We start from the raw sequence: 25,954 nt of genomic DNA on the forward strand, positions 1-25,954 counted from the left end.
AGAGTCTGCTTTGGGTTGTAGGAGAGAGTGGAGTTAAATCTGGAATGAAGAACAGGGCCCAGAGGGCTTGGCGTGGGTTGAGACATTTGGCTGTCTTGAGATACTCAAGGTTCTTATGTTCAGTGAATATGGTGAATGGATGGGTGGCTCCCTCCAGCCAGTGATGCCATTCTTCCAGTGCCAGTTTCACTGCCAGCAGTACTCTGTTCCTGATGCCGTAGTTTCACTCAGCTGGTGTTAACTTGTTTGAATAGAAGGCAATGGGGTGCAGTTTATGCTTGTCCCCAAACCACTGTGAAAGGACAGCTCCAGACCTGCTACAGGTAATCGACCACCTGGTCGATTGTTTGTCCCAGGTCCTCCAGTGGGGTCACTCTTCCTGAATAACCTGCCAACCGGGGTCCATCCATATACTGGAACTTCTGAGGTGACACTTCTGGTGGCCGACCATGGACGCTGACACCTGCTCAGAATGCGCTAGAGGTAAAGCCTCACACTGCCCACATGCCGGCTTATTGTGCTCCCTGCCTGTCCCTAGCTGCCCCTGATCACACATCACTCTGTCACCAGCCTGCCTCCCTCTCAAGGTAACACCACCATACTCACGAATCAGGATTTGGAAGCAGCACTGTGGTGTGTCGCACCTAACAACCCCTTTACCTGGAGTTCCCAACTACCATGGATAGATTACGCCCACAACTCCCTGACCAGCACTGCGACTGGTAGGTCCCCCTTTGAGTGCTCCTTGGGTTACCACCCTCCCTTGTTCCCCATACAGGAAGAAAACATCGCTGTTACATCCATGCAGGCCATCGTATGGCTCTCCTCCAAAGACATTCCCCTCAAAACAGAATCCAAGAAACTCTCCCCCCGATTCCTAGGCATATTCACCATCGAGAGCATCGTCAAGTAGTCAAGCTCAGTAGACAAGCTTAAGCTCCCCAGGTCCATGTGTGTCCACCTGTCCTTCCATGTCTCCCAGCGGAAGCCTGTCCAAGTCAAGTCAGTGTATATAAACCCCAGTTCTCCAGCCACAAATCGCCAGATTGTTCCAGCGCGGTAACACTTCAAGCCTTCTCGTGTTTGCTTTCCGTGTTTTGATATCCAGTGTTTTTTTATTCACTTTATTCACTAGTCTGTCATTTCACTGTGTGTATTCCAGGATCACATCTTCCCAAGTCTGTTTGCCTGCTCACTTTCTGCTACGTTCAGCCCCACCTTGCCTTCCCTGTGGCTCACCAATTCAGCACTCGACTCTCACGCCGACTTTCACCCTCCACGCTGCTGTTTGAATCCCAGCCTTGATCACGCTCCCTTCCCACACACTCCTACCTACCCTAACGTTCAATAAAACCTATTTAACTTTCAACCCTAGTGTCTGTGTTCTTCTTCTCAGTCCCTCTTGTTCCTGTGATTATAACAAGGGAATAAAGTAACTGATTACAGGAAGAAAATCTTGGGCCAAATCCAAATTTGTCCAATACCACAAGTAAATCCATGCAATTCTATCAAATGCTTTCTTGGCATCTAGAGAAATAATCACCTCAGGACTATTCTCAGATGAGGGAGAATGCACAACAGCAAAAATTTTTTTAATATTAATAAAGGAATGTTGTCCCTTAACAAAGCCTGTCTGGTCCTGTGAAATGATATTCAATTCAATTCAATTTTATTTGTATAGCGCTTTTAACAATGAACATTGTCTCAAAGCAGCTTTACAGAACATAAGAAACAAAAAGCATGCAAACAGAAACAAAAACATGCAAACAGTCCTAGATGTTAGACAGAATTATCCCTAGTGAGCAAGCCTGAGGCGACTGAGGCGACTGTGGCAAGGAAAAACTCCCTTAGATGATATGAGGAAGAAACCTTGAGAGGAACCAGACTCAAAAGGGAACCCATCCTCATTTGGGTGACACTGGAGAGTGTGATATGAACAATGTCCTTTCTTTATTTATTTATAGTCATGTAGGTTGTTGTCTTCCTCAAAGTCCTCAAAGTCCACATAGGATTGGCAGCGTTGCTTTGAGCACCCAAATCGTCACGAGGCAGTAACCAGCTGGAGCAGGTCCATCTCTGGATGCCTCAGGATCCTCATAGGGTTGGCCTCATCTACTGGAGCTGGCACAATCTCTATGTGCCTCTGGGATGGGTAGAAGAAGGGAAACAAGTGGAAAAGGAATTAGAGTAGCTGCTGTTCAAATATTAGCAAGCCCTAAGTCATAATGTGCAATTAATCAGATGTACTGAAGCACAAGGTTATGGTGTGTGTTAAGTGTATGCCTGGCTAAAGATATATGTCTTTAATCTACGTTTGAACTGGGAGACTGTGTCTGAGCCCCGAACACTGTCAGGAAGGCTATTCCAAAGTTTAGGAGCTAAATACAAAAACGCTCTACCTCCTTTTGTAGACTTTGATATTCTGGGAACTACCAGAAGTCCGGAGTTTTGAGATCTTAAGGAGCGTGGTGGATTGTGACGTGTTAGGAGACTGGCTAGATACGTGGGAGCTAAACCATTTAGAGCCTTGTACGTAAGTAGTGCTAGTTTATAATCAATTCTAAACTTAACAGGTAGCCAGTGCAGGGATGATAATATTGGGGTTATGTGATCATCTTTTCTTGACCTAGTAAGAACTCTGGCGGCTGCATTCTGGACTAACTGTAGCTTGTTTATTGAAGATGCAGGACAACCACCTAGCAATGCATTACAATAGTCCAGTCTGGACCATGAATGCATGAACTAGCTTTTCTGCATCAGATACAGATAAAATGTTCCTAAGCTTGGCAATGTTTCTAAGGTGGAAGAAGGCTGTTTTAGTAATACTGGAAATATGATTTTCAAAAGACAAGCTGCTGTCTAATATTACGCCCAAGTCTTTCACTGTCGAGCTAGTAGTAATAGAACATCCTTCTAAATGCAAGTTGAATTGAGAGAGCTTTTGTGTACTGGTTTTTGGACCAATAAGTAATATTTCTGTCTTATCAGGATTTAATAACAGAAAATTATCAGTCATCCAATCTTTTATATCTTTAACACACTCGGTTAATCTAGACAATTTATTTATTTCATCTGGTTTCGATGAGATGTATAACTGGGTATCATCAGCATAACAATGGAAACTAATCCCATGTCTTCTAATGATGTTACCCAAGGGAAGCATGTAAACTGAGAACAGCAGAGGTCCTAAAACTGATCCTTGTGGAACCCCATATTTCACTGGCATTACAGTGGATAGTTCTCCATTTAAATCTACAAAATGGTATCGATCAGACAGGTAGGATCTAAACCATTTTAATGCCTGTCTCTGAATACCTATGTGATTTTGTAAGCGATCTACGAGAATGTTATGATCTATAGTGTCAAATGCGACACTAAGATCAAGTAGGACTAATATTGAGATGCAGCCTTGGTCCGAAGCTAAAAACAAGTCATTTGTGATTTTTACTAGCGCAGTTTCTGTGCTATGATGGGGCCTGATACCTGACTGAAATTCTTCAAGGATAATGTTTTCCTGTAAGAAGGAGCATAATTGAGCAGACACAACCTTTTCTAATATTTTAGATATAAACGGAAGGTTTGAAATTGGTCTGTAATTTGATAATTCATTAGGGTCTAGTTTAGGTTTCTTAAGAAGAGGCTTAATAACTGCTAACTTGAGAGGTTTTGGGACGTGACCTAAATATAACGAGGAATTAATAATGTTGAGAAGAGGCTCTCCAGCTGTATGTATCACTTCTTTCAGCAATCTAGTTGGGATTGGATCTAACAAACATGTTGTTGAATTAGCCGTGCTGACAAGTTTATAAAGCTCTTCCTGTCCTATACCTGTAAAACATTTTAGCACTAAGTGTGGAGCTGTAGGCTGGACTAGATCATAGGATGCTGTCAGAGGTTGAACATCCAGTATTTTGTTCCTGATACTATCAATTTTTTCTATGAAGAAATTCATAAAATCCTCACTACTAAACTGTGATGGAATACTCTCTTCAGATATCTGATGTTTTGTTATTCTAGCCACTGTACTAAATAAGAATCTGGGGTTGTTTTGGTTTATTGCTATCAGTTTGCTCAGATGCTCGGCTCTAGCAGCTTTTAGAGCCTGTCTATAGCTAGACATACTGTCTTTATACGCAATTCTAAAAACTTCTAATTTAGTTTTTCTCCACTTTCGCTCGAGGTTACAGGTTGCTCTATTGACTATTGTACCATGGTGCAGGTGTTTTATCTCTGATCTTTTTTAATCGAATGGGGGCAACAGTGTCTAGTGTGCTGGTGAAAATAGTACCTATGCTGTTAGTCATTTCATCTAGATCATCTGCATTTAGGGGTCTAGTGAGAAATTGAGACAGATCCGGCAGATTACATGTGAATCTGTCTTTAGTGGTCGGAATAATATTTCTACCGAGTCGATAACGTGGAGGGACATGGCTAATATCGCTTTGAGGTAGAATATCTATATCAGTGACATCTGTTCCATGTGATATAATTAAATCTAGTGTATGATTAAAACGATTAGTTGGTCTAGTAATGTTTTGTTAAACCTGAAATGAATTTAATAAGTCCATAAATGCGAGTCCTAGGTCATTATTAGCATCGTCAACATGAATGTTAAAGTCTCCTACAATCAACATGTAATTAATCAGCAGGTCTGAGAGTAAATGTGCAAACTCTTTAAGAAAATCAACGTATGGCCCTGGGGGTCTATATACGGTGGCCAGAGCAAGATATTGTAGGGATTTTTTATGTATGTTGGTGAGTGCAACATTGAGGACAAGCACTTCAAATGAGTTAAACCTGGGTCCTATTTTCTGAGTAACGGTAAGAAAATTGTTATAGATAGTTGCAACACCACCTCCACGACCAGTCTGACGGGGCTCATGCTTATAGGAATATCCTTACGGAGTAGACTCATTCAGACCAATGTATTCATTTGGTCTAAGCCAGGTTTCAGTAAGGCAGAGTGCATCAAAACTATAATCTGAGATCATTTCATTAACAATAAGTGCTTTCCGTGTAAGGGATCTCATGTTGAGAAGCCCAAACTTTAGAAATTGTTTTTGTTTCATTATTTGGCCTTTTTCAGGTTTAATGGTGATTAGATTGTTTCGAAAACTTTTAGTGAATTTATTCTTTGGTCTGGCTATTCGGGGAACAGACACAGTTTCTATAACACGAGCTATGTGTGCACTTGTGTCAGTCTGGTGAGTTGAACAGTAACTATTATAACTGTGATCTGAGGTATGGCTTACCAGTCAGATGGTGCGTAGTGTCCTGGAAATATTGTCAGAGAGAACCGCTGCTCCAACTCTGCTTGGGTGCAGGCCATCAAAACGGTAGAGCCTAGGACGCTCCCAGAAAATATTCCAGTTATCAACAAAGGGTAATTTCTGGTCTTGACACCATGACTGTAACCATTCATTAAAAGCAAATAGCCTACTGAACCTCTCAATTCCTCGCTGAAACGTGGGAAGCGGTCCTGACACGATGATCCTCGTCGTGGGCAATGTGCTGCATACCTTCTCAATCAGGCTTCTGAAGTCCTTCTTCAGGATCTCCGTCTGCCTCAACCTGGTGTCGTTCGATATCTGGTATTATATTTTCTATTCTGGAGGCCAATAATTTAGATAATATCATGACATCCACATTCAATAAAGAGAGAGGCTTATATGAACTACAATCTAGGGCGTCTTTACCTGGCTTCAGGAGAACTGTGATATGACCCTGTGTGAGGCTTGGTGATAGTTTTGACTGTTCAAGGGAATGACTGAAGCAGCAGAGCCAATTTTGAGGAAAACTTTTTATAGAACTCGACGGGAAAACCATCCAGCCCTGGGGCTTTACCATGGCCTTAACTGAATCCTCTATTTCCTGAAGTTGCATAGGTTGGTCCAGATTCATCTTTTGGTCTTGTTTCTCCATGTTCGTAGAGCATAGCACTGGAATGTACCAGGTCATGCTCAGTTTTTTTCTGTTGATAATAAATCATGTGTTTTTTAAGGCTCAATATTTTTACGTGTAACTCTAGTGCTGGAGCCATAGCATCTCGATGGTCAATTTTCTATATAGAGTCAACATGTTGTTCCTACATTTGGTTCTTTATTTGTAACATAAGGCAGAGTATGAATTTCTGCCCTTATTACAGCCTTAAATGTCTCCCACAGTAGTGATAGTGATACAGAATCTGGTTTATTTGTTAGAAGAAAGTTGTCTGTTGCTCTAGATATGAATTGGCAAAAGGCTGAATCTAAGTAAAGGAAAGTAAAGGAAAGTTGTGTTTACCCTCCAAACAGGCCACACTGGATAGTTATATGAAAAACGAACATCAAGAATTAAGGGGGCATTGTCTGATTCAACAATAGCTGAATATTCTGCATATTTAATTGAGGGAATAAGCTTTTTATCAATAAAGAAATATTTTAACCTTGAATAAGTCTGGGGAACATGTGAAAAGCAAGAGAATTCTTTGTTGTCAGGAAATAAAAATCTCCATGTATCCACACAGCCAATTTGAGTCATAGGGCCTGCAAGAGTTTGAGACATTTTCAAGAGGGGTACAGTTTTGGGGTTTGAAGGATCCATAGTTGTATCCATCACACAGTTCAGATCTCCACCAAATATATGGTCATAAAATGGTGTTTAAATCTGTTAACAAGGAGAATATCTTTTCATCAACTGATACAATAACTTTAACTGTCACTCATTAAAATAGGTGATGAAAAAATATTTAACCATAAATACCTATTACTAGAGCACCAAATAACAATGTCTAACAGTTTTTTCATAACTTGACACTTTTTTTTTTTTTTTTTTTTTAGAAATTATAGACCTCTACAGTACAGTTGAAATGGCAGTTTATGGTAAAAGATGCTATTCACAAATTGTTATATTTCTTAACATTTTTCGTGAAACACAATCATTTTAATCTCTTTTTAAAACCTTAAAACAGTTTATTGCTTTTTTACACTTCATCAACAAGTTTTTGGCCTGTAAATGTCCCATCGGTTACAATGGCTAGGTACACAAATCTGTATATACTGACATATACGTTGTCATATGGCATTTCTGCTTTATAATCAGGCACGGTTTGGTACATCGCCATTTTATTTTAAACATATGCTGATATATAATGTAATAGGATAATATTGTGTTTTAGTAATATAATCTAATTTCATTGTATTTGTTTGCTTTTTCCACTCAAACATCTTCCTACCATACTAACTACTATGCTAACAGCTGCCCTGCCTCATGGTCATTTCTACCCTTTACCGACATATCAACCGCATGGTTGAGCATGTTTTTGTAAAATTCTGGCACAATGGATTTAAAACATTTTTGGTATTTAATATCATATTCCTATTCTTTAAGGTCTCTTCTATCTGAAATACATCATGGTTTATCCCTTACCTACCAAATTCCTGCTTTATGCCCTAATCGTTGGGGATTGATTTGTGGTGCAGCCCCTGTTGTCAGAGTGGGGAAAGTGCGGGAACTGCCGCTCCACACATTTGTGTTGAAATAAGATACTCTTTATGCAGATTGATTAAGGGGGGTTGGAGCCCCACATCAATCAGGATGCTGGGCAGATTTTTTTCTTCTCATGGGTTTTTTCACTGTCAAAGTCAGCTCTACTGCATGGTTGAGAAGTCAGTTAAAGTTAAACCAGCCCTTCTGGTACCAACATGCCACGATCAAAGTCACAGAGATCACACTTTTTCTTCATTCTAGTGTTTGATGTGAACATTAAGTGGAGCTCTAGACCTGTATCTGCATGATTTTTTGCATTATGCTGCTGTACCACTTGATTGGCTGATATGATAACTTAATGAATGTGCAGGTGTACAGGTGTTCCTTTTAAAGTGGACAGTGAGTGTACATAGGACATAGACTCATACAACTTTCTGTGACCAAATATTACATGTGCTATTACCTGTACTTGTGCTATATTATTTTGAACATAAGAAGATGAAGTAATTTGAAACAAAGTCACTTGAAATTTACAGGCACTATATAACTCCACATGCAGAGATAGACATTTACATTTTGTACTGTAATGGGAACATTACAATGGGAGCAAGTACTTGGCTTAAAATATTTCGAGTCTTCGTAGGCTGAGACAAAGATCAAGACAGAGTAAAATTTCACCCAAGTTTATTACAAGGCCATTAATGTGTGGTCTTAAGAATGGTCTCAAAACCAAGACCAGTCTTGAGTACAACAACACTAGTTATAGGCCTCAAATCGTCAAGAAATGCCTTGACCTTTCCTGGTTTGGGAATAAAAGTAATTAAATTTAGTTTCATAGAGGCTGTTAGTTCACATTTTTCAGTACATTCATGTAGAGCCTTAAATAAAAGATCCCTTATTTCATCCCAAAATATTTTATAAAAATTTGCTGATAGCCCATCTGGGCCACGGGCTTTGCCAGATAAGATTCCTGATTAGCGTCCGCTGCCCAATTTGCACCACGCACACGCGGCACAAATCGGGCAGAAGACGCGGATAGAGTAACCACAATTGCCACTTCCTTGGTAAGTCGAATGCGTCATCGTCATTGCGCTTGAACCATTTGCCGGCTTTTGCTGTGAGCATGCGCATAAGTGTACTTCCTGTATCAACTGAGCCATAAAGCTATCTGAAGTGTCTTGTAATAAATGTACCCTGGAATTATTATAGTGCTTAATTTTTCTAACATATCACAGCTTCATGCTTACTTTCCTGCTTAACGCCATTTTCTGCGCAACATACCTGTTTCCGATCAACAGCCATGCCTTTACTAAGCGGGAAATGTCTCATTATAGGTAAGGTCAAACGCTGTCTATCTAGGCAAAATACACTGGCTAAGGTTCGCTAACTTGGTATTGTTATAACTAGCTAGCTGATAAATACAGTAATTTATTCACAACGAAGCAAATTACACCTTTGGTTGTTTGCTCGTTTTCACTGTTGTTAACTTTTTCAGGGGAACGTAGATAACACATGCTCAAAAAGTCGCTTGAAGTCACCAAATAGATTTATCGCTTTGAACTGCCATATTCATTTATATACTAAAGTGAAGAAGGAAGATTGTCTGAAGACAGAATATAAAAGAAGAAGTATTTTGTTATCACAGACTATTCACATATTTACAAAACACTATCATTTCTATAAAGAATGCAGACAAAAAGAAGCAGTGGTAGGAAGTAGTCAGGGAATAGACACAAAGGAATGAATTATGGGTGGTATTATTAGCTTTTTATTACTTAATAATTATAGCCAAGAGGAGTGTTTAAAACAAAGACGAAAGCAGGTGGACTAAACAGTGGTGATGAGTGACTGAGACCAAATGGTGCATTTGACAGTAGGTCATAACTTGTACACTTGTGCTCTTTTTATTTATGCTGCATTTGATTAAAAGTTGTAACTTGTATTTCCAGCCCTTCAACCAGGAAAAATAAAATAAAATGCCCCCTAAACTCAGAATTCCTACTGGGGAACTCTGGTCTCCTCAACTGTTAGCTCAGCAAGTGATGTGAAATCAACATGGCTGCTCACAACATGAACAGTAAAACAAAGTAGCTCCTCTTACCTTTTAGTGGGTTACACTGTATATACAAGTATTTGCTTTAGATCAATCAACAAGCAGACACATTATCATCTATAACATTAATTATACAGTTCTTAGTTTTGAGAAGGTAAATATACATCAGTCATCAGAGTTAGCTGGCAAACTTGTTGCTACCAAAAGATGAGCACAGAGGCATTCATAATACATAAATGAAGATAAAAGCCAAAATATTAAATGCCATGGATGAATATTTACTGAGTAATCCACTATTTTGTAGAGGGTGTCAAAATGGCAATTTTCATTTCATTTCAATTTTGGAGCAAAACCACAGATAATAAAAAATAACCTTAGAAAGGTGGCAGCATTGTTATTTTATTTTTACACAGATATAGGTAGGTCTGTTACTAAAATCTTTTGACTTTAGCAATCCTTGTTGCATTATATGCCAAAGATGTGAGTCCAAAAATTGTGTGTTTTTTTTCCCCCAAAGTTGGCATGCATGTAACTCAAGAAGTATTAAAGATATCTTAAGATATCTTTTGGTCTCTTTATTTATAAGGCCATATATGGTTCAATCCCAGAGATATGGGGATCTCAACATGGCTCCATGTACAAATTGTTGAATTTTACCAATTTTCAATGGTCAAAAACCAAATGTGGGTCACTTTTATAAAGCTGATATTTATTGTATTTAAAGAGGAATATCTGAAGAACAAATAATGCTGAAACTATAAATGTACCTTTATTTATTCACATAAAAACAATAATGTCAATATCTTGATTTGTGAGAGTCCAAAAATGCAAGAATGAAAACATGGCTATTTAGCTGATGCAATACATTTATTCCACTTTTGGATTTCAGAAACGAAGATCTACAAAGCTCTGGAAGGCATAATTTATCCTTTGAATGTCTTCTTCCTCAAAGTGATATTGTCTACCAGTGGTGGTTAAAGGCACAGAAAGATGGCATAGAATGTGGCTGACTGGTACATAGCAATCATCAGCACGTCCTGTCCACTTGGGACGTTGACCTTTTGCATCTGCTGTAAAACAATGGTGGCTTCTTATCCCTGGAATCTTCTTCGCTATGGCAAAACGAAGTTTTTGAGCCTCTATCCTTTCCTCTACTTGCACCTTGGGAACATAGAAACATGTGATCCCTTTAATATTATTTTCAGCCCACTGGAACAATTGGTGGGAGTTGAGTATTTGGTCTGTGATGCTACCCTGCAGACCGGCCCTTGCAGCCAAGCATTTCACAGTGCCTTCTATACCATCGCAGGGTGATTTGCTATGACTTGTGTCGAAGAAATGCCATTCTGAAGTTGAAGTCTGCTTTGTGGGGCACAGGTTCTCAATATTTTTGAAATTTTTATACTGGCTTGCTGCTTAATCACTGAAGTACTTCACCCTTGTGATGCCTGATAAATCCTTCTTGAGATGGCCGAAAACAAAGAAATATATATTTATTTCTGAAAGGAATCAACCTATAGCACATTTAATAAATTATGTACATATATGTTTGCAGGGCCTAAAACTAACTTTTTGCCACACCTGCCAATGGCTGGTGATGTGGGAAAATTTACCGGCCATGAAACTCTTTTTGCAAAAACAGGCAGTTATTGCTACTACAATGACTAAACATTTAAAATGTTTTTAATTTGTCCTTACTTTACTTTCAAGAAAAAAACAACAACAACAAACTGATTTATTAACTTTTTATTTTTTCGGATTCTTTGAATAATTAATTCATTCATTTCACTGACTTAAAGCCAGACAATCAAATCAGCCTACTCTCTTTTTCACACACATTCCTATTACCCCTCATCCTCAGATGTGTCTGTGTTTGATCTGTTGCTACTGCACTGCTGTGTGTTGTCCAGAAAATTTGGCCTTCGACTTCTGATGCAGTCAGTATGCCATAGTTCAGGACTGGGATCGTACTCAGAAATGCTGGGAGATGAAAGATGCACAATTAGAAGGTCAGATAGTGTCTCTGGCTTTAGGCTAGACCACCAGTCTGATTTTACCTGTTTCATTACATTAAATCCCCTCTCACACTCAGCAGTTGGTGCAGGGATAGTCAGGACTAGATCCATAAGCTCGAGAATGTAAGGGCAGGTTGTTCCGTGAAGTCGATTTATGTTCACCCAAGTCATGGTTTTCAGTTGCTGGGGCTCAAGATACAGCTTTGCTTTCAGCATGGTCCACTGGAATAACTTCAGGGGATGAAAGGACTGGGGAAAAGTGGTCAACCAAACACTCAATTTCTGCATTTCCAAAATCTGAAATAAATAGTAGGGTCAAGCATCAGAGCTATGAATACACACAGTAAATGTGTACAGACCTATCTAGTCCTAATTCTGTCCTGTGCACTGAGCCTGATCTGAGAGCAAACCTGCTATATCCTCTCTTCACTCTGGCCAATTATTGAAGTTGGTCAGTTTTGTAGCCATCAGAACACCTGTGCTTACATCCCTGAACCCGTTTTTAATACTCTCAAGAAGCCTGTCAATCACCATCTCACAAGATGAGATAAGGAGCCTGTTTTCACCTTCACCCTCAATCAAAGATATGCCTTTGAACATGCTGGAGCTTGTGGCCTTCATCATTGATCCTTCTCTAAATAATAACTTTATTTGCTTATTTGATGTGTTACCTGTATATGTTATCTTTTAACATATAAACATACTCTATTAGATAGATTACAGGGCATACCTGGTTTTATACATAAGCAACACTGCTGGTGTGGAGCACAGACAGCTGTAGGCCTCTGCAATGGTAATAGTGGACCTCTGCAGAGACTCAGACAAGCTACGGAGATGGGTCATGGTGTCAAACAGAAATCCACAAAATCTAAGCACCGCAGCATCTTTGGCTGTGTTGCTTATTTTCTTGGCCTTGCTTTTCTGCACCTCACGGACTCCTTGGCCACCAGGGGATGTCATCTAAAATTGCACAAAAACATACATAGGTTAATCATAGTACAGTAAGTCAGTCTGGCTAAGCAAATTATGACTTGCAGTTACGGCATTTCATTATTTATTCAACCATAAAATGTTTCAGTGTGTAGCTTAACTTAAGAAAATTAGCATTTTATTTGAGGGGCCCACCTGCTGTAGGTGTTGGATTATAGCAGGGTATCCTCTAAAAAAGTGGTCTAAGGCATGTAGGAGGTGGGCCAACCATCTTGTGCCACCTATTCTGGTGGGTATGAGGGGAGTCAGTGCCAACTCGTTGAAGCTGTTGATGAGTTTTGCACGGTTTTGGGGACTGACTTGATAAAAAGTGTATAGACCTATCAGAAGTTCCTCAGTTCTCTGGAAAAGACTGACGCCTTTTATTGCATCTTTGAAACTGAGCTCTAGTCGATGTGCCATACAGTGGAGTCTCACAACGTATGTTTTCTCTTTTTTAAGACGACAGACAACACCGTTTTTTGATCCAGTCATTACAGCGGCACCATCTGTGGTTATCGCCACCAGTTTCTTCTCCCAGTCTTCATTAAGTGTCCCCATGATCTCCTTGACAGCATCTGTAATGTTTTCTGCATCTGCCTTCTCCACCGCCTTTATTCCTATAAACTTCGACTCCACACTGCCTGCCACACAGGTTCTAACATAGACCATCTCCTCCTCACTTACAGAGCTGTCTGTTGAACCATCAGTCGTAGTGTTCAACCTCTCTTTTATTTTTCTTCTCTCAGTCTCAGAGATGTAATGAAGGAACACTTTAGCTTCTGATGCATTTCTGTATGTATTCGCCACAGCAATGCCTTTTCGTTCATCTGGAATAAAGAAAAAAATCTCTTCAAAAAAAAAAAAAACCTTACAGTAAGGTCTCTTTTGTTAACATTGATTATGCATTAGCTGACATGAACTGGCAACAAATTTTTACATTTACTAATCTTTATTAATGTTAGTTAATAAACATATAATTGGGATTGGGAACCGCTGACTTAGATGATTTATAAATGCTGTATAAGTAGTACTGTCCATTGTTAGTTTATGTTACTTAGTCTAGTTAACTAATATTAACAAACCTTGTAAAGTTCTCAATTTAACATTTCAGTCAAGTAATTTTATCTAAAGGCTTATGCTTAAGTGCTTTAAATTAATTTAAAGACAAATACAACTGTGCCTGCAGCCATCATATTAATTACTATCACTCTAAAACGTGAAAGGAAAAAATAAAGAGTGAGTATATGAGCATATATTGTGTACATTGATTAAACTAAGTAGATAGATCTATTTAATAAATAATACTCACTCGCATATCTAGACAAAGTTGGATAGAGGTCTCCCCTTCTTCGCAAGGGCATGCACTGTGCGGAACATATTCTTCATCTTGGTGGCTGTCTGCTCCTGAAGTGTGGTCAGAGCCTTGACTGTTGGAGTTGACAAGGCAGGTAAAGACGTGGCCTGTGCAACGCAATGTTTGTGGCACCAGGACTTTTCATGTACTTTAACGTTTTCGAGTTTCACGTTTTCGAGCGGGCCATCGTGTTAGTCGCGGTATCAAATACAAGCCAGTCTCTCTTTGATCCATTGTCAGTGAAACGCCATCTCTTGCTAAAACGCAGAGAACCGTCATGACTTTCTGATGTTTGCTCATCATGTTTCCGTTTTGCCGGCGTAACCCCAGGTATGTGTTGCCACATTCTCGGGTTACGTTGAATAACGAAAGGAAGAGTTAAATAAAGCAGCAATATTTTCTGAGGTAAAAGTTACTAGAACCATGCCTACAATCAAGCTAGCCAATCACTGCTCTGACCTTATCAGCCCATTTGTATTCTATTATTTGATTCGCTCTTGAAGAGCATGACAGGACAGCTAACCAATCACGATGATCTCATCTTATTTTATTCGCTTACATCAGAAACAGCGAATCTCTTTAAAAACTGGCTGTTGTTCTCACTACATTGCATTGTTATAATTCGTAAAAGTTTTACCCGCCAACTGGCGACTGACACTGTTACATATTTACATTTACATTTACATTTATGGCATTTGGCAGACGCCCTTATCCAGAGCGAATTACAATAGTGACTTACAATTACATATACTCGCCAACGCCGATTTGTACTCGCATTTTGCGCTTGGCGAGTGTTAATTTTAGGCCCTGTATGTTTGTATTTAACAAATAGGTGTATTAATGCAAACATTTAAAAAAATAATCATTGGAACAGCAGATATGTTAACTACAGAAACTAAAATTACCTGATAATCACTGAGAGGAAGGAGTGTACTGCAGTTAAATCATGTTTCATGTAGTCACTGATAATGCAGAAACACTGATACACCATCGCAATCAAATGGTACACTGCAAAGGGATGTATTGTTGCTTGGGTGTTTTCCAGTGATGTCCATGGACTGCATCCTGAACAATGAATGAATAATTTTCAGTGAATTCCAAGAGTACCAGTGCTGTGTCTGTTGTTAGAGATGCCTTACATCATGAGAGGAACACCGCTTGTGACTTGGCTATGAAGTGGTGTGTTGTCAGGATGTCCATTTACCTTGTGAGCTCCTCTACAAAGCCTGTCATGCTCTCCATCTATGTTATTAGCGTGCAGCCTTTCTCCAAGTGGGTCCACTGCTGTAAGCTGACTACATCCTCATCAGACATGTCCACTTGCTTGAACTTGGTCATCACATAATCAGTGAAAGCAGTACTGCCTGGACATTCACTACATCTGTTTATCATGCAGTCCCTGCTTTTGATGTCACATACCATAGCTGTCATGAGTTCCCCATAGCCCTTAACACGAGGGGTGAAGGCTATCAGGAACTTCAGCTTTTGATGAATCTCACACACACATACTGTATGTGTTCCTCTTGCTCCAACAGTTATACACCATGGAGGACTCATGGCTCACAAATCTTGGAAAAAAACAACTTTGCAGCCTGCCTCTTTCTCCTTGAACTCAGTATGTAGTTCTCTTAAATTCGCAAGCAGAAGTCTTTTCTGTTTTTGGGTCTTTTGCCACTTTCATTCTTCACAGACTTAAACTCCTTTTGCCAGGGTACATCCTTGAATACTTATCACTATCATAAAAGGCAATGACCATGTCCACAGTTTCCTGACCCAGCTTCTTGCCCTTTTTCATGTTAACCTCAGCCAACACCCCTGCACTCTTTTGGCAAGATCTTGCCTTCTTCAGTAGATAAGTTGAAACAGTGAATTCTGTTGCCATTCTCTCGATAATCCAGCTGGGTGGGGCCAATGTCAAAATCTGAAGTTTCCTCAGCATGAGGTCTGTATGCATCATCCCTTCAAAATTTGTACAGTTTTCACACAGTTGTTTCTTTTCCCTATAGGAGAGCTGGCGAAATGTTTAAGCTTGTGGCCACCTGGGAATTGACTGCACTGATAGACTCTACAGACTTTCTTTTTCCATAGCCTACTATATCTCTCCTTCTTATTTTTTTTTTTTTTTACCTAAATTCCTGCATTAGTGAGGCTAATATTGCAGAGTGTTCTGAGACTAGAGGGTCCAGAGATGTCTGCAAGATGCAGCCATTGCAGCAACATCCATGTCTGATTCTTCCCCTGTGGAGGGTTGTCGGTCCTGAGTGCTGTGTCTCAGATGTGACACAAAACTTCTTCCTTGGATGCATCGTTTTCCCTGTGATTATGCTGATATGGTCAGCTGTTTGTATGTCAATGGTTCGTAGGAATTTTCTTCTGGAGCTCTCTGGATGGAGACTGAAAGGGTCACAACAGACTTTCTGTAGAAAGGAGTACTTGCCAAGAAATACCTGATGCAAGAAATACCTGATGAGGAAATTCTAATAATTATACAATCCAGATGAGGCAAATCATGGTTTATTGAATACACGTGTGGGGAGAGCTACCACCCTGCCCTAAGAAGCATGCAGTTGTTTCAAACATGTAGCTATGATACAGCATATTTTAACTCTTGGTAAATCCAGAAGCAGTTAAAATGAACATCCCTTCTTACAAATTTCCTTGAAACTGATTCAAATGTATAATCTTATGAACACACTGTTGAGAGCAAGTTAATGTGCCTCAACTTCACAATTTCAGTGTATTTTTGGCACTTAGATATTGTTAAAAATTGGTATGTTCTATGCAATTGTTTTGATAAAGGGAAACAAGATACAGTTTTACTTTCAACATTATTTGTTCTTTCGACATTCCTCTTTAAAAGACAGAAAGAGTGTCAGCTGTGTACGAAGTGACCCACATTGTTTTTTTTGACCACTGAAGATGTGTACAATTTAACAATTTACTCATAGATCCATGTTGAGATATTAACAAATATTAACAAAATTAAACATTTTAGCTGGGAAAGTTTCTGAAATTCGATTGATTTGACGTGGAATGACCCAGCAGTGATAAGAAGACATTTTATTTATATGAAGCCCCAATCACCAAAATATGATTTATGGTTACTCAGAATTGTGAGCAAAACATGTCAAAATAAAAATCATGGAACATTCAGGCACTTCTTGTTTAAAGGCTTTCTTCCCTTGTGGCATGGATGAAAAGTGTTGTTTATGGACCAGTAAAATCCAGCACACCTTTAAAGCAGAGTGCACACTAAACAACTTTCAAGGTATTAGAATTGCTGACCCTTTCACAGTACACAACTTTAACCGCTTGCAAACAGTTGCTTTGTGGACGTAGCGATGTGCACACTACATGAAAGCTTGTTCCAGACTAACCTTTTTAAGTACCGTCCTGGGACCATCGTGAAACTTTGTGTCAGACTTCCTGAACTGAAAATAGACCATCTCAAATATTGAGTTTGTATTGTTTACAATAGTGTTAGATTTATTTCTTGTACTGCTATAACAGCAGCAATCAACAGCTTTTGGATTATCCTGACTATAGAGTTCATATAATTATGACTAAATAAGCTCAAGCAATTGTAAGGACATCACCATTTCAAACAGCAATAAGTATACCGTATTATCTGAAAGCTCATTTTCCGAACACCCAATACAATTCTACTCAAAAGAGGGAGTAGAGAGAAAAAGAAAAAACCTATGCTGCAGATTATTTTAATATGTTACAGTAAAAGCACTCCGTATGGAAGTATCTTTCGGACAAATTTCAAAAGCAATCTATTTTTGCAAATACAATGGAATGCAATACCAATTTGATAGGTTTCTGTGCAAGGCATCAGAAATGCAAATGCAAAGAGAATTGCAATTGCATTTGAATTTTGGCAAGCTCTACACGCTATACCGAGGAAGTGAAATAGCAAACGGGGTAATTGCTATTGCTATTTCAATATGACAGGGTCATAACTTTTAAAACATGGGAAATGCAATTGCAAATGGACTTTGTTTTTCCATTTGAAATTTGGTAGACATTGTACGTTCTTGTAAACGAAAATGCAAACTGTAATACGTAATTTGCATTTGAATTATGTCAATTTATGCATCCACAAATAGGAAACGCTATTTTTGAAATTTGTCTGGAGGATACATCCATAACTCCACTTCAGCATGTGTGTGGTTTGACACTGAACTGATACTTATTTTTGCCTACCTTTTTTAATAACCATTTTGAATACACTACTTTTTTGTTTCAGGTTGCTCTAAATGTACAAAATAGCCATTCCAGAGGAACTACTGGAAATGTACAAAGAGGAAAGTATTTAAACATGCTCAAAAAGTCACTAGAAGTCGCTAGATGATGTAGACTAAGTTGCATATTATACATTATAAAAAGATTTTCACTTAATATAATAAAGTAGAATAGAACAGCATTTTGCCACAATAGAAAATAATAAATTATCATTTATTTCTTATAGAAAATTGTTCTCTTTGGTCATGACACCGTGTATAAACTAAACTTTTACGCATTTACAAAATACTATAGTTTCCATTAAGAACGCAGAAAAAAGGAGCAGTGACAAAGTAGAAAGATGAGTAGTTATGAAAGAAATGGTTACTAGATTTTATTACTATCTCCAGTGGTGCCAACTCTTTTCAGAGGAAAGTAGTTAATGCATGTGCAAAAAGTTGCTAGATGATGTCATAGACTAATTTGCATATTAATTTAATTAGGAACAAAGAGCAAGGGTTGACAAACAATGGTGATCAGTGGTGATCAGTGATTGGTCCCAAGTGCAACACAGTCAGATTAGACCACCTGGCATTAATTAACACGTCTTGGGTGATCTGATTCTAAGTGGACAGAGCTAAGTACAGTTTTCGATCACTCAAACCACCTTCAGAGATGGTCTGGGACGCGTACGACCACACATCACATTGCGAGCACAAAAACGTCTTAATGTGTCCCAGACACCAAGAAAGGACAGTCTTATCGACTGCATCATTGCCTAGGATGAAAAACATGTAATCTTTGTGAGACTGTTTGGAAATCCTGCTGAAAGGTAGATTTCACCACTGCTAGGCTCGTGAATAAAGGTGATGCTATAACAGAGACATAAACAGCTGTCTTTCATATCTTCTTTCATTTTTAAAGTTTTGTTAGCATGTGATAAAAATGTTTGAAACAGCACGTACAGGTATATGAGATAGGATTCTTGGTACATTTCTTGCTGAAAACAAAGCAGTAGAACATTAACATAATAAATGTGCACAATACCCTTTTCCATCAGAAATAATTTATAAAGTCTGATCACTGTCCATTTGCGGTCGGATCACTAGAGTTGGATGAACAGGGCCAGTTAACAGCACGGACAAATGGACAAATTAAGGGTCATGTCAAATTAACAACAATCCAATTCAGCAAATTCAGTAATACATGTATGAAGAAAGGGATCTATAACTATATACACTCTTTTAAACATCTGGAGCTTGACAGCAACAGTGTCCATGGGAATGTCTCATCCACCAAGAATTCTAGTCCTTAATGTTACTAATTTGTATGCCTGAGATACCCTTAAAATACACTTCAAACTGGAAGAAGGCTAGTGAAGAAAAAGTATTTCAGACATTTTACCTTGCTGTGACCTTGATCCTGTTTGCATCAATTCCAAAATCTAGTCAGTTCATCTGCTGGTTCTGCTGGTTCTTGAGATATCGAGCTAACTGGTATCTCGGATGGATGGACAGATGGACACATGCACAGACAACCCGAAAACATAATGCCTCCTAAAAAAAAATCGTAGTTACAAAATGCAATTTATTATTGTAAACTAATGAAAAAAGTAAAATTAATTAAAGTTAGGAACACCTGTACACCTGAACATTCATTCAACTAATCAGCCAATCATGTGGCAGCAGCGCAATGCAAAAAATCGTGCAGACACAGGTCAAGAGCTTCAGTTAATGTTCACATCAAACATCAGAATGAAGAAAAAGTGTAATCTCTGACTTTGATCATGGCATGGATGTTGGTACAAGAAGGGCTGGTTTGAGTTTTTCATAAACTGCTGATCTCCTGGGAATTTCACACAGAACAGTTTCTAGAGTTTACGTAGAATGGTGCGAAAAACAAAAAACATTGAGTGAGTGACAGAAGACCACATTGAGTTCCACTCCTGTAAGCCAAGAACAGGAGCAAAACATGCGAATACACAGTTTATACATAAACCTAACCGTACGCACAGTTGGTAAATATGACTGCTGGTCTGGTTTGTTCTTTGTTATTGGAGTGTGTGGTATCATCATGTCCGGATCAAAAGACCTCTCGGAGGCCTTCAGAAAGAAGGTTGTAGATGCCTATGAGTCTGGGAAGGGATATAATAAGATTCCCAAATTATTGGAAATCAATCATTGCGGAAGAACATCTACAAGTGGGGAAGATTTAAAACCACTGCAGCAACTTCTCCAACTTCTCCAGCCCAGGCTGCCCCAGCAAATTTAACCCCAGAGCAGACCATAAAGAACTACACAAGAAGTCACTAAGAACTCGAAAATTTCATCACAGGATCTGCAGGTAGTTCTTGCCACTGTTAATGTCAGAGTTAATGCCTCTACCATTAGAGAGAGACTGCATAAATTGACCAACATGGGAGGCATGCCAGTAGGGTGCCTTTGCTGTCTAAAAGCAAACTAAAGCAAATTAAAGCGAACGGAATCATGTGAGACAGTTCTGGGAGGTAATTACTTAAAATAGTCCACGATTTCTCGTATCCTTTAAGGATCATCTCAACTGGCACTTCTTGAAAAAATCTGTGCGTTTCTTTGATGTTTTCAATACCTCTCGCTCTCCCCCATTTTTATTTTTCTGAGCCAATTATCCAATTACATGATTTGCTAAGGCAAAGTCAAATGACTTTTTTTTTTTTTTTTTTTTTTAAGTGCATTGAGGAATTTATTTGGTAAATGTGTTTCCATCGTAGTTTATGTGCATGTCTTCTTATCGAATAAAAAAAATTATCCCCCTCAATTGAGCACATTTTTTATGTGCATTTTGGAGATTTTTATCACATCTGGTGTTTCCATCCAGCGTTTTTTTTTTTTTTTTTTTTTTTTTATGCGGTATCCCAAAATTTGCATAGAAATACATGGATGTAACCATAGCTAGTGTTTGTCTTGCAGGCAAATTTTTCTCTGGAGACATTTTTCAGTCATTTTCAACCCATTGGGTTCCCATACAGACTTTCTGGCCAAAGCAATGAGAGATGATGTATTTTGATAGGGCAGGACAGATCAATGTTGTAACACTCTCCCTGATTGAGGGAAATGAGGAGACAGATGGCAGGCTTGGGACAACTCAAAGAAGGCACTTTTATTCTCTCGCTTGCTTTTCAGCGGTATTGTTTCACTACACAAACACACACACACACACACACACACACTCACACACTCACACACACTCACTCCAGTGGCTCTGTGTAGCTCAGCTCTCTCTCGAGGCACTCATCTCTCCCCTCTTTATCCTTGTCACCGCTCACTGAAACACAGAACAGTCATTAACAAAATTTCCCGCAGGTGTGCAATCCTTACCACTCACCTTCTCCAGCTCCGCCCTCAATTCACAAACCCGCACGCAACCATGCCTCTGGTTTGTGAATTGAGGGCGGAGCTGGAGAAGGTGAGTGGTAAGGATTGCACACCTGCAGGAAATTTTACCCCCACCACCCGACTCGGGCCGGGAAGCTGTCACCAAAGCCACAAAGCCACGGGGACCACCTGTCTCCATGGTTTAAGGAGATTGAGGTGTTGCACCCTGTCTCTATCCTTTTGCCTTACCTCATAGTTGATGTCCCTAACTCGCTGTGTGACCTCAAAGGGCCCTTGCCATTCGGCGAGTAAGTTAGAGCTTGATGTGGATAGTAAAATGAGCACTTGATCTCCTGGTGCAAACTCCCATAGTCAATTACCTCTGTTAGAAGGTCCTTCCTCCCAATTTTCCATAATGACCTCTATGATGCCACGAGGCTTGAGCCCGAACAACAATTCGAATGGGAAAACCCTGCGGAGGCTTGCGGGACCTCTCGTACGGCAAATAACAGGGGCTTGAGAAACTTATCCTGATTCCACACATCATCGTGAGCGAACTTATGAATCATGTGCTTCAGTGTTTGATTAAACCGTTCAACCAGCCCATCCATCTGTAGATGGTAAACGCTGGTGCAAATTGATTTACTCCCCAATAATTTGTAAAGTTAGCGTAGTGTCCGTGACATAAACTTGGTGCCTTGGTCAGTCAGAATCTCTTTTGGGATCCTAACTCAGGAGATGACACGGAAGAGTGCCTCTGCATCATTACGTGCTGGGAGGCACTGCTTCCGGATACCGCGTTGTGTAGACCACTAGAACTAACACAAAGCAATGCCCTCATGCAGTCCAATCTAATGACCTGCCGAGGTCCATGCCAATTCTTTTGAAGGTGACCACCGGTGAACATTGCCGCGAATACCCGTCCATTAGAAACGGGCCATTAGTTGGTGTAGTGTTTTATCTTGTCCTAAGTGAGCCACCATTGGATTATGGTGAGCTCCTGGAATAACATTTCCCGATGGCTCTTTGGGACCAAAAATTTTGTTATTTCTTCCTGTGTTTGAGTGTCCTGCGTCACTCGGTATATCTTTAATAATCGCAAAATTAGGGTGGTATAGTGTAACATTGGGTGGAATTGCTGACCATCGATTACTCTCAATTGGTCGATGGCATGCTTTAGGGACCCGTTGTGCGACTGCTCCAAGGGGAAATCCCAGAGAGGAATCCTTGCCAAGCAGTCTCCTTGTCCCCCTAACATGGAGCAGATGTTGACGGCCCTGGAGTTTTTATCCATTTTGTCAATTGATTGTTGCAGCCTTACATATGTTTTGTTTTCCAAAAGTCATGTTGGAGACTCAGCAAACATGTGGAAAAAGGTTTTCTGGCCTGATGAGACCAAAATTTTACTTTTTTGTCCTGGTGCAAAGTTCAAGGTTTGGTAGAAACCCAACTGCTCATCTCCCTGAGGACACCATCTCCAAAGTGAAGCATAGTGGTGGTGGTAGCATTATGTTGTGGGGATGCTTTTCAATAGCATGGACTGGAGAACTGGACAGGGTTATGGGCAAGATGGATGGTGGTGGGGTGGTACCCGCCCACTTACCTAGTGTGTCTATTTGGAGAAATTCCTACATGAAGGTTATGTATGCAGGGCTTGAGAGGGGAAAAAAGAACATTTTTTTCAATTCTTGTGTAAATATAATTATTTAGAAGCAGTATACTCTTATCATTGTTCTATCAGCTCATAAAACCTTACTTGAGTCATTCAACTTTAAACAGCACCACACCAAACAGTGATGTGGTAGCTGGCAACAGCACTGTTGCAGTTATGGAAAGAAGCATAAACTTAAGTTTTCAAATCAAATACCTTTATTGTAGTTAAAGAAAAAAGGTGCAGTGAATAACAGTAGTATTTATGTACAAATGTGTATACATATATTGTGACATTGCGAGACCCTGGAGGGCTGAACACAAACACCAGGAGTCGGCAGATGTGGGGAAAAGGCTCCTTTATTTCTTTAAAAGTGAGGCGAAGGTGAGGGAACGTGGGACTGGTGAAGCTCTGTGTGGGTAGTGTTGTCTCGGGGCTTGGCGCTGCGAGCCGGTGGCAGCAGCGCGGCGGCGAGACGGGGGCGGCGCTGTGGACGCTCTCAGACGGCATGGAGGTTGGTGTGCAGAGGCAGAGGCTCTTCCTCTCCGCCTATGTCGGCTTCTGGCAAAGACACAGAAACACACATTAAGTAAGGTCGTTAACCTCACCTACCTTGCTGAGAGAGTGGCCTCTGGCTCCTTTTATAGCTCTCTTTCTTGGAGTGATTTGGAGTCGCTCCACTCATTGGCCGCCAGCCGTTCAGCATTTCAGCACTGCGCTATCAGTCGTGCGAGGAGCATTGAATGTTTTCTGTGCGCGGGCTGTCAGCCTGCCGTCACTCTATCTATCTGTCTATCTATATATATATATATAAATATATATATATACAGAGTTATTGGGAATTTGCCTTTATACACCACCACAATGGATTTGAAATAAAACAATCAAAATGTGATCGAAGTGTAGACTTTCATCTTAATTTTAAGAGGTTCCACAAAAATATGGCATTTACCATTTAGGAATTGCAGCCATTTTTAGCAAAGTACTTCCATTTTCAGGGGCTCAAAGGTATTTGGACAATTGACTGACAAGAAGTTCAAGACAAATTAAGCGGATAAAAGGTCTGGAGTTGATATCAGGTATTGAGTTGGCATTTGGCAGCAGTTCAAATGGAGCTACCAATATTAAGTCCAAGGAGATCTCAATGCAAGTGAAGAAGGCCATTATTACGCTGAAAAACAACATAAATCTGAGAGATAGCAAAAACCTTAGGTGTGGCCAAATCAACACTTGGGTACATTTTTAAAAAGAAAGAAAGCACTGGTGAGCTCAACAACATCGAAAGGCCTGGAAGACCATGGAAGACAACTAAAGTGGATGATTGCAGAATCCTTTCCTTGGTGAAGAAAAACCCCTTCACAACATCAGCAGAAGTCAAGAATTCTCTGGAGAAGGTAGGCGTATCATTGTCAAAATCTACAATCAAGAGACGCCTTCATGAATGTAAATACAGAGGGTTTACAACAAGGTGCAAACCACTGGTAACATTCAAAAACAGGAAAGCCAGATTAGACTTTGCCAGAAAACATCTAAGAAAGCCTTCCATGTTCTGGAATAAGATTCTTTGGACTGATGAATCTAAGATTAACTTGTACCAGAATGATGGGAAGAGAAAAGTATGGTGAAAGAAAGGAGCAGTTCATGATCCAAAGTATACCACATCTTGTGTCAAACATGGTGGAGGCAGTGTTATGGCATGGGCATGTATGGCTGCCATTGGAACGGGCTCACTGGTGTTTATTGATGATGTGACTGCTGACACAAGTAGCAAGATGAGTTCTGAGGTGTATAGGGCTATACTCTCTGCTCACATTCAGCCAAATGCTACAAAACTGATAGGACGCCGCTTCACAGTGCTCGTGGATAATGACCCTAAACATACTGCGAAAGCAACTCAAGACTTTTTGAAGGCAAAGAAATGGAATATTCTTCAATGGCCAAGTCAGTCATCTGATCTCAACCCAGTAGAGCATGCTTTTCACTTACTGAAGACATGAGTGAAGGCAGAAAGACCCATAAACAAGCAGCAACTGAAGGTGGCTGCAGTGAAGGCCTGGTAAAGCATCTCCAGGGAGGAAACTCAGAATTTGAGTTTTGAGAACATGGGCTCCAGACTTCAGGCAGTCATTGACTGCAAAGGATTTTCATCCAAGTATTAAAATTATGGTTATATTTACTGTTATGTCACTTTGTCCAAATACGTTTGAGCCCTTGAAAATGGAGGTACTTTGTTTAAAATGGCTGTAATTCCTAAATGGTAAATGCCATATTTTTGTGGAACCTTTTAAAATAAAGCTGAAAGTCTACACTTCGATCTTGATTGTTTTATTTCAAATCCATTGTGGTGGTGTATAAAGGCAAAATCCCATATATATATATATATATATATATATATATATATATATATATATATATATATATATATATATATATATATATATATATATATGTAGTGTAGAGCTGTGAACATGACCTCAGAATGTGACAAAGTATGTGAAGGTGGCATAAGAAAAGCATTAAGATTACAGTACAGGAAGATGGTTTGACCTAGTGAAAATGGGCCCATGTATGTAATGCAGTTTGCTAACTGCCACAGTTTCAATATTAATGACGTTAGCTACAGTGAATGTCTTATTCATATCTCAATCACCAGTAAACCACTTATCCAAGTTAAGAAACATAGTCTAGCCTAGTCAGTCAGTTACCATACACAATAAAAAGTATGTGATGATAACTTACTTGTCAGCCAAATTGGGATGCATCTGACAGGCAGCGCAAAACGTCACCCAGTCTTTCTCTTCATCTCACACCAGAGACAAATTCATCCCTCTAGGTAGGGATAAATTTCTTCTCCCTTTTATT

The 25,954-nt window shown here is 39.6% G+C and overlaps 1 protein-coding gene across 1 annotated transcript in view; it reads left to right on the plus strand.

Moving 5' to 3' along the window:
* Positions 1–8,585: 8,585 nt before the first annotated feature.
* The window catches only part of edem2 (ER degradation enhancer, mannosidase alpha-like 2), a 64,840-nt gene continuing 47,471 nt past the window's right edge, over positions 8,586–25,954 (plus strand). Inside the window, exon 1 of the mRNA XM_026920739.3 lies at positions 8,586–8,801. Within this exon, the coding sequence (XP_026776540.1) occupies positions 8,707–8,801 (95 nt within the window). The 5' untranslated portion in view covers positions 8,586–8,706. The remainder of the gene's footprint in view (positions 8,802–25,954) is intronic.

The sequence above is a fragment of the Pangasianodon hypophthalmus genome, chromosome 16 (assembly GCF_027358585.1).
Source record: "Pangasianodon hypophthalmus isolate fPanHyp1 chromosome 16, fPanHyp1.pri, whole genome shotgun sequence".
NCBI classification, from domain to species: domain Eukaryota; kingdom Metazoa; phylum Chordata; class Actinopteri; order Siluriformes; family Pangasiidae; genus Pangasianodon; species Pangasianodon hypophthalmus.